The 15,959-nt window shown below is 43.6% G+C and overlaps 1 protein-coding gene across 1 annotated transcript in view; it reads right to left on the bottom strand.

The window, feature by feature from the left end:
• Positions 1-14,510, bottom strand: part of TPLATE (ARM repeat superfamily protein) — a 65,051-nt gene extending 50,541 nt beyond the window's left edge. Inside the window, exons 1-3 of the mRNA XM_087372984.1 lie at positions 12,678-14,510; positions 12,106-12,470; positions 7,958-8,261 (exon numbers count right to left, since the gene is read on the bottom strand). Coding sequence (XP_087229110.1) covers positions 7,958-8,261; positions 12,106-12,470; positions 12,678-14,405 — 2,397 coding nt within the window. The 5' untranslated portion in view covers positions 14,406-14,510. The remainder of the gene's footprint in view (positions 1-7,957; positions 8,262-12,105; positions 12,471-12,677) is intronic.
• Positions 14,511-15,959: the final 1,449 nt, after the last annotated feature.

Below are 15,959 nucleotides of genomic sequence, written 5' to 3'. Positions count from 1 at the left end.
GCTCCTGCCTTCAGCTCTCCTACAATCCACTCCAACCTCCTTCTGCAGCCCCAGAGATCCTCAGTTCTGGCCCTGCTCTAGCCTCAGTCCCTTGGCCATCAGTTCAGCCTGATCTAAAGGTGTCCACGCAGCACAACAGTCGGAGGTTTGGACCAGCAAACGGAGAGAGGTTTGGACACTGTTTCCTCATCTTTTCTCAGTTTTCTTTACAGGCTACACAGCCTACTTTTTAGCTCTAGTTTCTCAGTTATATCTCAGCTCTCTCTCAGTATCTATTACTCTCAACTATCACTCTCTCACTCACACAGTAACCCTGCATTCCGGTAGACAACACAAGCCTCTCCCTTGCCTTGCAGAAGCGTCCTACATCGTCACTGTGGACAGCATCAAGGTCTCGGTACTAGTCGGCGTTGCCTCTCAGATCTTTGGGTCTGCTATATGTGTGCACAGTAAGCTCTTCAAAAGCGTGTTCCGTGCTCTCTCAAAGAGTGTTCTTTGTATTTCTCAGTTCTCCAAGTATAAAGCAAATTCTCCCCTCATTGGGGGAGGGGGCCCTCAGTGGGTACAGGGACCCAATTGGTTGTCGACTCTACTCTCTCTCTACCCTTATCTCCTTTCTCTCTCTATGGTAAACAACGCCCATTCCTCGCTAAAGGTTTAAAGAAGGTCTTGCTGCGAATTACACGATCAAATAACCATTGCATGTTACAAAAGTTCTACTTCCTCCGCCATTTATCTCACAAAAGGCAAATCAGCTTTGGCATCTTAATCGTCCTCTGAAATGGTGGCGGAAACGTTTGAGACAAATTTGGCATTCTAAGATTCCTCTCCGTCAGCAGGTTTTCTTGTGAACAGCTTTATTGGGTGTTCTTCCTCATGGACAGCTCTTGGCATGACGACATATTGCTTCCTCTATTTGTCGCAGATGTCTGACTCCGAGAGAGACTGTGCCTCATCTCTTTTGGCATTGTCCTTCCTCTCGTGCTTTCTTGGACTTCCTTCGGCAGATTTTGAGAGCTCGATTTCCTCAAATTGCTTTTGGTAAGTTATTCTGGCTTTTTGATGTACATCCACCCAGACAGGAGTTTGATTTCTTTTTTGTTTGGGTTCGGTACTGGGCACTCTAGACTCTCTGGAAGGATTGCAATCATAGGATCTTTGGTGATCCTGTTTTTTCCACTTTCTCTTTCTTCAAACACTCTTTGCAGCAATCGCTTTTTGATTGCTTGCAATCTCGTGTCTTTGATCATAATGTATATTTGTCCTACAGTGAGATTTTCTCTTGATGTATTATAGCTCTCCCTTTCTGTGATAGCTTTTTTTGTAATATAATGACTCAAAGATTCCACCCAAAAAAATATGTGTGTGTGTGTGTGTGTAATTGAAATTTTCAATTGATGTAATTGTAGCACCTTATTTTGAGGTTGCTACTCATATAATATAACCAATCAAAGATTTCGCCCCACAAAAAAGTGTGTGTGAGTGTGTGTGTGAGAGAGAGAGAGAGGCTAGGGATTGAAGAAGTGGTACACAAATGTAGGGTTTCATTCATTCATCAAGTATATCATGACAAGTGAAGTACAAGCCTTTATATAGGCTACTCACTCACACACTTGCACCTAGTGCATATGGGATAAGTCCCATGATGACACATGGCACTCACACATGGCTCACACACATAGACTAGTACTAGATCACCTTGTACTACACACCAACACACTCTTTGGCTACAATATCTCCAACACCCCCCTTCAAAGCAAAGAGTGTGAGACCCAACACGCAAAGAGTAGACCGATCCCCCCTCCACCGCAACACTGCAAAGAGCAAGTCCAACTATCCAACACCTCCCGTGTGATAGTGACTTCTCAGTCAGCTTGTGACCGGCAAGGGCAAACCATCACTCGTCACCCCCCCTTACACTGAACTGGGTGGTCAATACCATCAAACCAAAGTAAAAGACAATACATTCATTTTTGGGGGACAACATAGGGCAGAGTACCTCTTATTGACTCCAGATACATTAAATTTAGAGGGATAACTCAAGGCTGAGAACCTTTATTTGACTCAACACAAGCACACATAGCATAGGAGCCTAGAGATCCCAAACCTAGTCAAATAGATCCTCGTCGTCAAGAGAGAGGCCATGAACCTCTGCTGTAGCTGCATGTATCTCGTCCGGGAGCTCTTCAGGTTCAGCTTGGTCTTCAGCCAAAAGATTGGCATGAGTTTCATCAATAAGGAGGGCTGTCTTTCCATCAATGGAGGTTTCTTGAGCACTGAAAACAGCCAAGACCTGATAGGGTATAGATATGTCTTCAAATGTACCAAGAGAAGATAAAACCAGGAAAGCCCTAATTTCTGAAATGTAGGGTTTGCAGAAATTAGGGTTTTCCGCTGTAGGTCAGAAAAGCCAGTATATGCTAGCGCAGGACAGCTCCAAATGTCTTCAAAACAGGTTGTATTCCAAAGCAACTTTGAAGCAACTGAACTGAAACCCTAACATCTGTAGATAATTGCAGTAGCTGGTCGAAGGCCTGAAGAACTCCAAAATGCACACGCAGGTCCGAAATGTACAAGGCGGTAGCTGTAGGTTCTCCAAATGCGAAGGCAGGTCTAGAACTTGCAAGGCGGCTCAGTAAGGCAGCTCCGAAGTGCTGCAGCAGGTCACCACAGTGAAAAACAGCTGATGTAGATATGCTGGAAGCCTCAGAACAGCTCCAAAAACGGGTCTGTTCAAAACGTCCTCGGGGAAGCACTAGTGCAAACGCGTCTTGAAGGAAGTGCCGACCAGCAAGCAATAGGCATCTAGAACACTCGAATGAGGGCAGCCGTGGAGACAGCAAGGTATGAAGAGGTGGCTGGCTATGGAGGAGGCGAAAACAGAAGCTAATGGCTGCAAGAGGAGGTAGAATAGAGGCGGAAATGAGGCGGCTGCAAGAAGGAGGAAGCTGAGCAGAGTTAGGGTTAGGTTAGGGCAGGGAGATGATGATGTGGCAGGGCGCCTAGGGCAGGATTGGCCTGCTCTGATACCAAGGTAGAAACATGGTGTGTGTGTGTGTGTGTGTGAGAGAGAGAGTGTGTGTGTGAGAGAGAGACTATTGTGAGGCATTTAGGGTATCCCATTGGCTGGAATATTACCCCTCAACAACAGCTCAAATGGGTGCTTCAAAAGATTAACAAGAAGCTAGAATACTGGCATTTGTCCACTTGGCCTCTACATGTTCGACTTCGGATAGTACAGTCTATCATTATGGCATATGTGCAATTTTATCTGCCTCTTCTTCCCTGGTCTTTTAAGCATTTGGCTTCCTATATGTCCCAGGCTATGGAGATATTTTGGAAAAGCAAATCTCACAAAAAGGCTTTGCGACTACTTCCCATGCAGTCTGTTTGTTCTCCTAAGACTCATGGGGGACTGAATATTCTCAATCTTCAGTTTCATATGTTGGCAAGAAAGAGCACTATGATTGCTGATTTTTTTCAGCAAAAACAGCCATGGGCTATTATGTTAGCAGCTATGTGTGGAAACATGACGTCCCATGCATATGGGCATTGGATTACAGATCACTGGGAAGCAGTCATGACCACATTTCAGGGGAAAATTCCTGGTTGTCCTGTTTCCACTGCTTTTATTCATGATTGGAAGAGAATTCTCTCTTATGCTAAATGGTCAGGTGCTTCTTCCCATCATGGTCATTCTCTTCGCTTGGAAAGCATCCATTGGAGCAAGGTGTTTGAATCGCCTCTTGCTTTACAGGCACCTATTAAAGCATATAATCTTATGAAATTGGGCATAAGATTTGTCGGAGATGTTGTGGATCAACATGGTTATGTGCTTTCATTTCCACAAGCTTGCAGGACATTCCCCTTGGGTCTGCATCATAGGCCCATTTGGAGAATACTTACAACTATGTTGCAGCCATTTGTTCCTGTTCCTCCACTGTTTGTACAGGACAGATTACTGGACTGGAATCTGACTTCCTTATCTCCCGCTACCTGTTCACTTTCAATGCATAATCTGGCCTCCTCGATGGTCTACAGATTTCTTCTTCCATCGCCATGGATTGATAAGCATGCCAACACTCTTTGGAATTTGGATAGGCCTTTATCTTGGTGGCAATCACAACTCAAGAAATTTTGGAAAGCTAAATTGCCATTGAAACAGAGGCTTTTTATTGGAGATGTATAGTGGGAGCTTTTTCCATTGGGGTGAAATTGGCAGCAGGTCGTATTGCTTCCTCTTCCTGCCCCCGTTGCTCTCATCACCGTGAGACAGTTCCCCATTTGTTATGGTCTTGCCCGCACTCTCGGATATTGATCACTCATGTCTCTCATTTGCTGCGGCTTCGGTTTCCCTCTATCAGATTCGGGAAACTCTTCTCGATGTTTGGATGCTTCTCATCTCAGATGTCTCCATTCCTCCTTTTCTTTCACTGGGCTCGTTTTTGGGTACTATGGACTATTTGGACACAGAGATTGCATTCTAGGATGGGACAACAGTTTCCTCAGGCATATGCTTTCTTCAGAATGTCCCTCAAGCAAACTTTATATGATAGTTATGCTACGAGGGACTTGGATGCTACTATTTTCTGACTGTTTTTTAGTTCTTCCATTAGGCTCTCTTTTGGAGTCTAATGTCATGTACATTGATTTCATGTTAATAATATAGTTACTGGTTTCACAAAAAAAAAAAAAAAGTGTGTGTGTGTGTGTGTGTGTGTGTGTGTGTGTGTGTGTGTGAGAGAGAGAGAGAGAGAGAGGCTACAGAGTGAAGAAGTGGTACACGAATGTAGAAACCATGAGGGCTTTCATTCATTCATCAAGTATATCATGACAAGTGAAGTACAAGCCTTTGTATAGACTACTTACTCACCCATTTGCACCTAGTCATATGGGACAAGTCCCATGATGACACCTGGCACTCACACATGACTCACACACATAGATTAGTACTAGATCACCTAGTAATACACACCAACACACTCTTGAGCTATGATATCTCCAACACTTCTATTGTCAAATGAAGGTGCCATACTTACTATTGATGTACCTCCATTTCAAGCCAATAATGCAAAAGCCCAAGGTCCATCTCTCGAACTCTTTTTTTAAGTGTATTTGGATTTCTTTGATCCTCTAACCATAGTCACCTATCAAGGTTAGATCATCAATAAAGAGGCATCAAGTGGTGTATAAAGGACTTCTGAATGAACAATCTGATCCATCCCAAAGTACTATATACCTAGATGAATCCAAGAACATTCCCAAACTCATCCTTTAAAAACAACATAGTGCAGTTTCAATCTCACGATAGTCACTCATAAGATTGAAAACCATAAACTCCATCACACATAGCAGGGACTAGCTACCATGACATCCCCACTGACGTCATCAGCACCCAACAATGGGTGTAGACCATACTATAAAAATATGCTCTCACACATACAAATCCACACACCCACACATACTTGAGCATCCATTTATACGAAGTCTTCGTACTGAGTTTCTGTCGGCACTCCGAAGGTGAAGGGTAGACTCAGCCATGACAAAGGCTACCACTAAAGGAGAGAGGCTAATCAAAAAGTCCAAAATCTCTTCATTCAAGCTACAATTGCTTGTGAAGTCTAAACGATTTCATTTTAGTCTCTCCCAAAAGAGCATCTAAATCTAGCTGATAGGACAACGCACCATTTAAAATAGAAAGAATTATCGCAATACCAGCAGGCCGCAACTTGGACGAAAACTTCACAAGGTGAAATCTGCATGTCCACTAATACGGCAAAAGCATATACCTAGATATATCCAGGAACATTCCCAAACTCATCCTCTAAAAACACAACATAGTGCAGTTTCAATCTCATGATCCATCCCAAAGTACTCATCAATATATGTGTACCAAGCCCTAGGGTCTATTTCAGCTTGTGGGGTGCCTTCTGGAGTCTATGCAATTTGTTTCCCAAAATCTGGAACCTGAGGCACTCTTTTAAACAAACTTCCTCCTCTAATCCTCATTTAGAAGTGCCGACTTCACATCCATCTAAAGTATGGCTAGTTGTCATGTGCATCGATTGCAAGAACCACTCTGATGGTGGTCATTCTTACAATCGGAGCAAAAGATTGCTGGTAGTCGCCTTCTGCTTGAACACATCTCTTGGCTACTAGTCTAGCCTTGTACTTGTCTAGTGAACCATCTGACTTATACTATACCTTGAAGATCTATTTATGACCTTCATATTTGCACGCTTGGTTAGTGTATCCCAAGTGTCATTGCGGACTATGGAATCAAATCTCTACTGTTAAGGCTTCTTCCCAATTCGGGTCACCCTTCACATGATCAAATGTCCTCGGCTAATGAATATCTATCAAGGCATAATCTACTAAGTTGGCTTGGTCTTCCTCAGATGTGCTAAAATCGATGTCATCCTCCAATGTACTAGATGGCTCCATAGTCAACACACACCATTGAAGAAACCTCTAACATTTTCCTGTAAATGATCGTGACTCAACCTCTTCTTCCTTCACATATGTTTCCTCATCTGAGTAGATAACCTAGAGGTCACCATGTGTCCTATAGCTACTTCCTTTGACAATGATTAATGTGCTTGCTGGCCCATAACGCAAGATGCAGCTCGTAAATTGTTAATGAATCTTGTAGAAAGCCTTCTCTAACACTCCTTTAGCAACCTGCTTCATATTCTCATAAACATCCTAATGATCAAGCTTTACCTTCATTTGATAGCATCAATGGAGAGAAGATTCTTGCACAGTTTAGGAAAAGAAGTACATTAGGTTCTTACCTATCTTGCTGTGAGAGTGTGAAATGCGCGGAAGCATGCAGAGAGAGAGAGAGAGAGCGAGAGAGAGAGAGAGAGAGAGAGAGAACAGACACTAATAAAGACAAAGAAAACTGTATATATAGCAAGGGAGAACACCCGAAAGAGTAAAGAAGTACAGCTCCATGTGAATTTCAACTTGATTCAAGCTTCTACATTGAAATCGTCTGTCCTAGGAGAAAAAAGGTGGCATAGGAGATTGTCGTTTTCACCATACAACTTTGGCTTTGATCCGAAGGTATGGACTATGTAATGTGTGAAAAAGCATAGGCGATTTGGCTAGAAGGTTTGAAGTGGGTCGTGTTTGAACGTCCTACATAGCTGAGCTTTGTTCCATCTTGAAGGGCCTAGTACCTAGAGTTTATAGCCACATCCTATAATATTAGGATAGTTTTGGAGCTTCGTATTTTGTATCACTCTGCCTCTCTATTTTGTTTGAAGAAAGATCGTCATTTTGAGGATTCTACATACTTATTGTATATTCAATTGCTAGGGTTCCTAGGTCCCGTTCACAACCAAGTGGATGTAGATGCTAGATTGTATCTCTAGAATAATAGGTAAAGACAAACTAAGGGCTCATACGGAAGACCCTATGCTGTGTTGATGAACCTACTATTAAGTTCCTCTCTGACCCCTACCTCTGTGTGATGCATGTACTTGAAATTGGATTATGTGAATGTTTCAAAATTAAATATCAGTTTTCAGGATTGTTTCAATTTTGAATTTAGTTGAAAATTCTTCTAAGGAAACCGGGGGGAGGGGGTGCTGGTGGTGGATATATGGGCTATGTGTGGGTGGCAAGGAGGGGGGCTATTCAATAAGCAAAACAACACTTATTTCTCACCAATATTCGAGAATAAGCTGCCATTGGAGTTCCAAAGATTCTGGAAGCTCTTAGGTACACCTCTAGGTTGCTTAAAGGAAAATCAAAGCAAACACGCACACACTGAAAGCTTGACTGAAAAGATTAAAGCAGTATTCAAGATTTTAAAAAATAGGCCAATAATATGGCAACAAACATGCAAACCATGTAAACTTCCTTGATTAGTATGTTTAACCATATTGCTCACAGCAAGTCATGTAAGATTCGATTATTGAACAAAAACATACAAGAAATAAAATCATACCTTCATATGTAACGTCAAACGACCATCATTTGGATCCATTAAATGATACGCCTCAACATAGCATGGATCACTGCTTCCAGATAAAGTGCGACTGCTAGGCGGAGGTTTTAATAAAGAAGAACCAGCCCCCTTAGTGATAAGAAGCATGAGTTCACTCGGTGCAGGCCTCCACAGCTCTTGGACAGCCTTATGGACCAGATCTTCTAACTTCCTGTCCTGTGCTGCAGATGCATCAAAATACTGCACTGAAAGCTTATGATGACTGAAAGGATAATCCCCAGTAGCTTCTGCTGACCCTGCCCATCTGCCATAAATATTCATTCTGTAAGCGTTCTTAAAATGCAGGAAAATTTGCAGAATATATATATGGGGGTTCATGTCTTTCAAACATGTACTTAAATAAAATTTAATAATCGTTGATGATGAGATGATCTCCACATTGCTGAGTAGTTATCAAAACACCCACTTTCTGTGCAGGACTATATTGGACATTCATGAAGAGAGCACCCAATGTCTCCGTCAAGTACAATTTCAGGGGTTTGCCTAGTATGGAGAGGCGACAACAACAGTCTTTCAAGATCCCTTTTTCTTTAATATTTTAGAAAAAAGGTCCACAAGTAATCTAAAAAGAAGGCACAATTCATTCAATCAATTGCTCTAGTCTTGAGCAACACCTATTCCATTCAGTCCTCTGTTTCGTGCCACCTCCATTTCTTTCCTGCGATTTTCATTGTATTTGCAGATGACTTCATGGAAACAGGTGTTACCCTTTAAATTTTTACGGCCACAGAAATTTGGTTCTTGTCACATCCGATTTGAAAGGCAAGACGTCTACTTCCAGATTCTCTTCATTCAAGCTACAACTGCTTGTGAAAACTAGCGTTTATCAAAAAAGCTTAGAAAAGTTAAATGCACTGCTAGTAAAAGTTATCACAATATCATTTGGCAGCAGTGAAATTTGCATACACACGCACACACACACCCCCCTTTGTAAGACTAGAATATATCCAATCATACAAATTCAGATATTTGTTGTTCTAAAGTTCTAATTCATACAATGAAAATAAAAGAGAAACGAAAGAGAAGAAAAATGAGCTAACAATTTTTTTTTTTAACAGAAGGAAGACATACCTAGCAAGCAAAGCAATGCTTATGTCGTCATCAGTACCCAAGCATAAGCAACTATATTGAGCTTCTAAAGACCCGGGGAGTCTCTTGGACAAACCCAGTGCTTACTAAAATACGTCAAATAAACAAAAGGGAAAGATAACAAGAAATAAAGAGAAAAGGAAGAAGAAGACTAAGCAAAAATAAACAAAAAAATCAAGAAACAAAGAGAGCAAAAAACAAGAATCTCTCTCTCTCTCTCTCTCTCTCTCTCTCTCTCTCTCGGTCACATGTACTAGTCCTTTTACCTTTGAAGACATTGAAGCTGGACTAAAGAAGATGGCTAATGGCAAAGCCTCAAATCACATGAAGATACAGGCTGAATTTGTGAAATGGACAGGGGACCGAGCAAGAACATGGCTCTCACACATCCTAACACATGCTCTACACCATGGTTTTCCTAAGGAATGGCAAGAAAATTGGGTCCATCCTTTACACAAGGGTGTAGACAAAAATTCAGTCACAAATTACAGAACTATAATGGTCAGCTCTACATTGGCCAAGCTCTTCAGTACGGTGCTTGAAATAAAAATCAGCTCATGGGCAGAAGAGGCCCAGAAAAGGGCCACTGGACAAGTAGGCTTTCGCAAGGAGCACAAGAAAGCCGACCACCCTATTACCTCGAGAGTCCTCAAGGATGAGTGCAGATTGAGAGGACGCACTTCATTTTTTTGCTTTGTGGATTATCCACTTTGGGCTTGGAGTCCGAAGGCTTACCGCCCTGAGATCACCTTTGATGGACAGATTATTGAGTATGTCAGCACCTTCAAATACTTAGGGGTTGATATCCCGGCAGAAAGCTGGAATATTACCAAGACAACATGAATCCCAAATGTTGGTCTACATACATGTCCATAGAGACTCATGCTCGGCCTTATATTAGCACACCTATCCCCCTTCTATATCGCAGAAACATAGCCAGGTTTCGTACCAGATCTCATACATTTGCAATTGAGAAGGGAGCTTGGATGCATCAGCCTAGACATGCTAGAGTCTATACCCTTTGTGACATGCAGACAGTTGAGACGGAGGCACATGTGGCTCTACAGTGCCCCCGATATGCACATATTAGGGAGGACTACCAGCAGATATTGGAGGACTCCACTCAGCTGACATCAATTCTCTCTACTGCCTCTCCAGCAGCATTGGGATCTTTTGTCACCACCGCAAGGCTACAATCAGGAGACTTCAGCGAGTTGTACATGCTGACAGATACCAGCGCTATATCACAGGGTTTTTGCAGCCTCACACCCCAACATCCCCCTCCTAGGGCTGGCACTCTCACTGGCTTCCACTCAGAGAGTTTTTTCGCTTCTATGTACGGGGTTATGGATTTTGAATTTGTCCTGCGTATTGATGCCCGTTTAGCAGCTCCACCCATCAGTTTCATTGTATCAGTTTCTTTCAGTCTCATAGACTCTTTTTGGTCTTCTGAAGACTTTAATAGAGTCTCTCTCTCTCTCTCTCTCTCTCTCTCTCTCTCTCTCTCTCCAACCGCTCAGCCTCTCCCTGTACCGTACAGCCCGTCCGTACCTCCTCCGTACAACCGCTCAGCCTCTCCCCGTACCGTACAGCCCATCCGCACCTTCGTCCGTACCTTCGTCGTCAGTACCACAACACTCCGTCCGTACCTTCGTCCTTCATCGTCCATACCACAGCTCGGAGTCATACATCCGTACCTCCCCCTGTCAACACCTCTCCATACCTCCCATCCGTACCTAGTCCTAGTCCTCCTTAACCTCGAGTTGGGCTAAACCCCCAACCCAACCCGAGGGTTAGGTTAAGCTAGGGGGTTCAACATACAGCGAATAATGGACTGGCCTACCCTCTCCTCCAAGTCCCCCTCAATTCCCTCAACTACTTCAACATCCATCAAGACTCGGAACTCTACACTTGCAGCCATGACACCCTCTCCCTGTGCACGCAATTACCAACAAGAAGGCTCAAAACGACCCATCCTCGAGCAAATGGATCAGATTTTTTATCTGCATCAGGCAGTGAGAGTGCTATGATTGGAGTTGGCACAAGTAAAGGCCCGACTTCACATTCTGGAAGGGCCTGGTAAGCAGGCAGTAATTGATGAGGCTATAAAATCTTGTAAGGATTCCCCCCCTACCCCGCAACTAGTCGTCAAAGATCTTGTTCACACTGAAGTACAAACTGCTAAGAAGGAAGTGATTGTGAAAGTGGACAACAAAGCAAGTAAGTCTGATATTCAAGCAGAGATTAAAGAACATGAAGCCAGATGTGATAATGCGCTGAAGATTAGAATAGGGGGACTCCCAGAAGATTGGTACAAAGAGGACACATATAGTGAAATATTGGCAAAGATCAAAGCAAGCTTGCCCAACATTGAATGGGTGAATGATGATGAGCAGGATGATGACGACTCCAGGCCAGCTCCTATTTTGCACTATAGAGGTCATGCAATCCTTACATTGAAGTCAAAAGATATGCGGATCAAGCTTCTTCGACAATCTTACAAGTTGAAGGGCACCCAAGTATGTATAGCACAGGAACTTACACAAGCTCAACTCAAGATTAAGGCAACTGAATTAGCTAGAGTCAGGGCTGCCAGAAAGGATGGAAAATGGGCAGTTTACTGTGAAGGCGTAGCACTAATCAGAGAGTTTAAATCAAAACCAAAAGACTCTCAGACTTAAACTGATGTATCGCTGTTTACTCTTCCAGAATATCATGTAGGTACTTACAACAGGGACAGAAAAAATGAGAAAGAAAAGACAGCTGACTTACACAGTTTAGTAACTTTTCCAACAGATTGTCGAGAGCTTCGATCAAAACTACCAATATGAATGATAGACTAATTACATCACAGAAAATGAAGACTTTCAAATGCATGCCTAAACCTGGACACTCGAGCTTCTTTATCAACACAAGCCCCTCCCAAAGTATGTACACCAACAAATGGAAAATAAAAACAATGAAAAATCACTCATCATCCAAGAATTACGCTAGCAGACCTGGACTCCGGATGCTTCAAGATATGCTTGAATATCTGCAAGATAAGGCGGCACTGGTGCTTGTTGACTGAATCAGAAAATGGGCTAGCCCGAAAGTCTTCAAGTTCCTTAGTCAACAGTTGGGCGGCCCTAGGGTGACGAGAGCCCAAATGCTGTAAGCATAGCAAAACTGCTTGAATGTCCTGGAGTCTGTTTGTTGCTGTATTTAATGGAGAATCTGCATTAAATAGAATTTTGTGCACATTTGCGATTATAATGTTGAGAGGATCATCAGGGTCATCTGCCAGGAGAGGATCTAAGCCATCCAAATCAAAATGCTCTGCCAGTGCCCAGATCAGCCGTGCCAAAAGCCTGGGTGTAGCCACCTGTTCTTCAGAAAATAATCAGCCAGCACAAGATTGGAAAAAGGGAGAACTCAACACAATAACACCTGAGCACGTGAATGACAGAACTGCGAAGCATTCCTTTTTAAACATTTTGTGACAACCTAACACTGACACTTCAAGTTACTAGAACGATCGCTTGAAACAGGGAAAATGGACTGTACCAGCTGTCTGAGGAAACAGACTGACCTCGGCTAAATCTTTCACAAGTTGACGCTGCAGCTTCTGCAGCCGGGTCTCATTCAAGATTTGCTCTTGAGATGCACCATCTTTGACTTTCTTCACGCCCCCTCTTGTGTCATATACATGGCAAAGCCTCACAAGAAGCTTCAAATAACAGTCCATCGCATATGTCCTTCCTTCACAGTCCCATTTCACACAAGGCTTGCATACCTCCACCACCTCAAGAGCAGTCTGAGTCCAGCTCATTGCTTCATATCCTGCTCCATATGCTAAGGCTCCAATCACCCTGCTCTCTGTCCCTGAAGAATTCTGCCTTGGAAGGGGTAAGGAAAGCTGAAAACAGCTTTCCACTAAGCAAGCAACCAGCTCCTCTCTGAAAAGACCTGAGCTACTTACACTTGTAAGATCCTCTCTGGTCTTGGGGTCCTCAAATAGAGAGGCAATATCAGTTCCGGGTAGAGGCTTCTGACCCCTTCTCACGCTTTCCTTTGCAAACAAATCCACGCAAAGGGCAGTGCGGCAGATACAAGCCAAAGCGTGCATCCGATCTGCCTCCACCCTCAGATTTCTCACCATTGTGAGTAATCTCTTGAATAAGGATACTTGCATGTGAAGATCTAGAAGTTGAAGATTTTGTACAACTGCCCTCACGATACTTTCTCTCCCTGCAATGAATTCCTGTCTGTCCCATAATGTTAAAATTGCGGTGATAGAAGCAGATGCCCACTCTGGTTTGCCTCCAGGAACATCTGCGAGGGATAGTAGATTGACCCCGACTTCAAAAACCAGCGCGGGATCTAGAGACGATAGGAACGGGACGAGATGCGAAACAAGATCGGAAACTCCTAAAATTCTCTCTGCGTTTACAAAATCCTTCTCTCCAATAGGACCTCGTGGACTGCCATCGTTTCCTGAGATAGCCTGCATTTCTTCCACCATGCCGGTTGCAACAGCTTTGACAGCAAACACCAGAGGATGTACAGTCGAGCGAAAACTCTCTGTTGGGAGCACAAGCGACCGTGCCATCAGTAAATTTCGCTTCTCCCACACAAATTTGCACATTGCGGTCACCCAGTTCGAACGAATTGCTAGGGAAGCCTCGGTTGGAATGAGCTTATCGCCCGCAAGACGGCTCATTCTCTTGGTAGTAAACTCGGAGAAAAGGCGTCCCACTGCCTCAAAAGCCACTCTGGAGACCGCATCCGATACATCCAGCATGGTCTGTCCGATCTGCTTCCACCAAGTTCCGACCTTGTCGGAAAGAGCCCCGCTCGATTCACACAATGTCACCACATCGTCCCGAGCAAGGATGCATCCAAGGGTCTCAGTGATGGCGTACCTGAGGTGATTGTTGTCGCTGGTGATGCACGATGAAATTTCCTTACTACAATCGATAACGAGTTTGCCGAGTCGCCAGGAAGGAATAGCAGCGAGGAAGGAGACGCCAGCAGCAGTGACATCGGGATCCGGAAAATCGAAATCATTCTTGATGCCTCGACAGACAGTCTCCCACTGCTCCGCAGTAAGGCGGGTGCCACGAATGAGATCGAAAGCAAGTTTCTTGCACACTGCGTTGGCAGGGCTGGCGATGATCTCATCGCAGGCAGCCCGCGACACCGATGAGATATCTTTCCCGGCGGCTCCCCATTGCAAGGCGTGCAGCAGCGCCTGCGCTTGCCGGATAGCGTCGTTGGACGCCAAGTCTCCTCGGATCTGCACCAGCACCACGTCCATCGCTGAGCGCTGCTCGTTGTCTCCTCGTTTTTATGTTGGAAGCTTGGTTTGAATCAAATCACAAACGGAGGCCAACTTTACATTGCTTCCATTTTTATTAGCAGTGGACAAGTAAAAACATAAGCAACAACAACATTTTAGTCTACAAGTGCTAAAACTAGACCACCTCTCTTCTCTTCTCTCTATTGTAAAAGAACCAAGACTCCAACACCATCCCATTTCCCCCATGTCGCAAGCCCACAAACACTCTCCAAAGAGCTTGCCACAATTTTTGTGAAACTCAGCATTATAACGACAAACTAGCTTTGGGGCATGCAGCTTTTTCGAAATTGAACCTGAGCACGTAACTACTAACTCGAAATTGAACCTCAATCCTAGCATTTTATAAAAAATTTAAAGGGAAAAAGTGAATGAGTAAAAATGTGGACATAAGATGCGAGACACAGGGTCCGTTAGGACCCGATCCTCCCTACAAATGTTAAGGGTGGTGATTTATTATTGACTTCATGACGTCTATTTTTTTTTCCAAGAAAATGGCGTCCATAGTTTGGAAGCTCAAGTCAAATAAATACATGAATAAGGCGATACAATGACTAATCCTCGTTGCAGTCTATAGAATATTGTCACATTGACCACAACCATATGAATAAAGGTGTCATCATCCTTCAATCTTGCATCCATCTTGGATTTCCTTGCTCCCTCGCATAGATAACACGCATTAAAAGAGAGGAATGTTGTAAGAATTCAGATTGAAAACAAGCAATTTTGAATGGACGAGCAATTGAAAATATTTGTGTGATAATATTTAATATATAATTGTTATAACCACACTGTGATGTGGGCAAGGAGGCGATGCGCTTTCTTCCCCAAAGAGTTATAATCTGAGGAAACGGGCTGATACACATTCCATCTGCTGAGTGTCGCTAGTGATATCAAGAGCCGTATGGAATCCATGTTTTGCTACTTGAGCATACTGGATGCATCATTAGGTGGATGCTGATCCTGCTAGAATTCAACTTTACAGTCGCGGTGCACAAGGGCAAAACCCACATTCTAGCCGACCAAACGGCGGCGAAGCTCCAACAGGAGTAGAAGATGATCTCCCCAACGCTTCCTGCAGGGGTTAAGGGTCACTGTGCCTTTACCCCGGTTATGTACAATACTTAAACACATATATAAATGAATGAAAAAGAAGATTAGGGGGTTTTGCACCCATTAAAACTTGTGTGGCTCTCTGTTTCTCTCTCTCCCTCTTCCGTTCTTGCTTCCGTTGAGAGCACTCTCAACTGGTATCAGAGCCCGGGTGATCTAGCTGAGCGTGCATGAATGCTTAGAAGCTCAGCAGCTCTGTGGGAGAAAGGAGAAGCTCTGTGGAAGCTTTGTGGGTGACTTTACTTGCATCTGAGTCTGTAGAGACCTTGGAGGAACCTTTGGAAAAGTCACTTTGGCTTAGCGAAGTGGTTTTGAGAGCCTGTTAAGTGTTTTCAAAGAAAAAGTTGTTTTTTGAGCTTTTTCCTGTTCCGTTCGATGACACAGACTCTATATTGACTTGTA

This window comes from Dipteris shenzhenensis, chromosome 3 (genome assembly GCF_047967505.1).
Source record: "Dipteris shenzhenensis isolate YYH24624 ecotype China chromosome 3, Dip_SZ_1.0, whole genome shotgun sequence".
In the NCBI taxonomy this organism is placed as follows: domain Eukaryota; kingdom Viridiplantae; phylum Streptophyta; class Polypodiopsida; order Gleicheniales; family Dipteridaceae; genus Dipteris; species Dipteris shenzhenensis.
The sequence above is the reverse complement of the archived record's forward strand: the minus strand, read 5'-3'. Positions and strand labels throughout refer to the sequence as shown.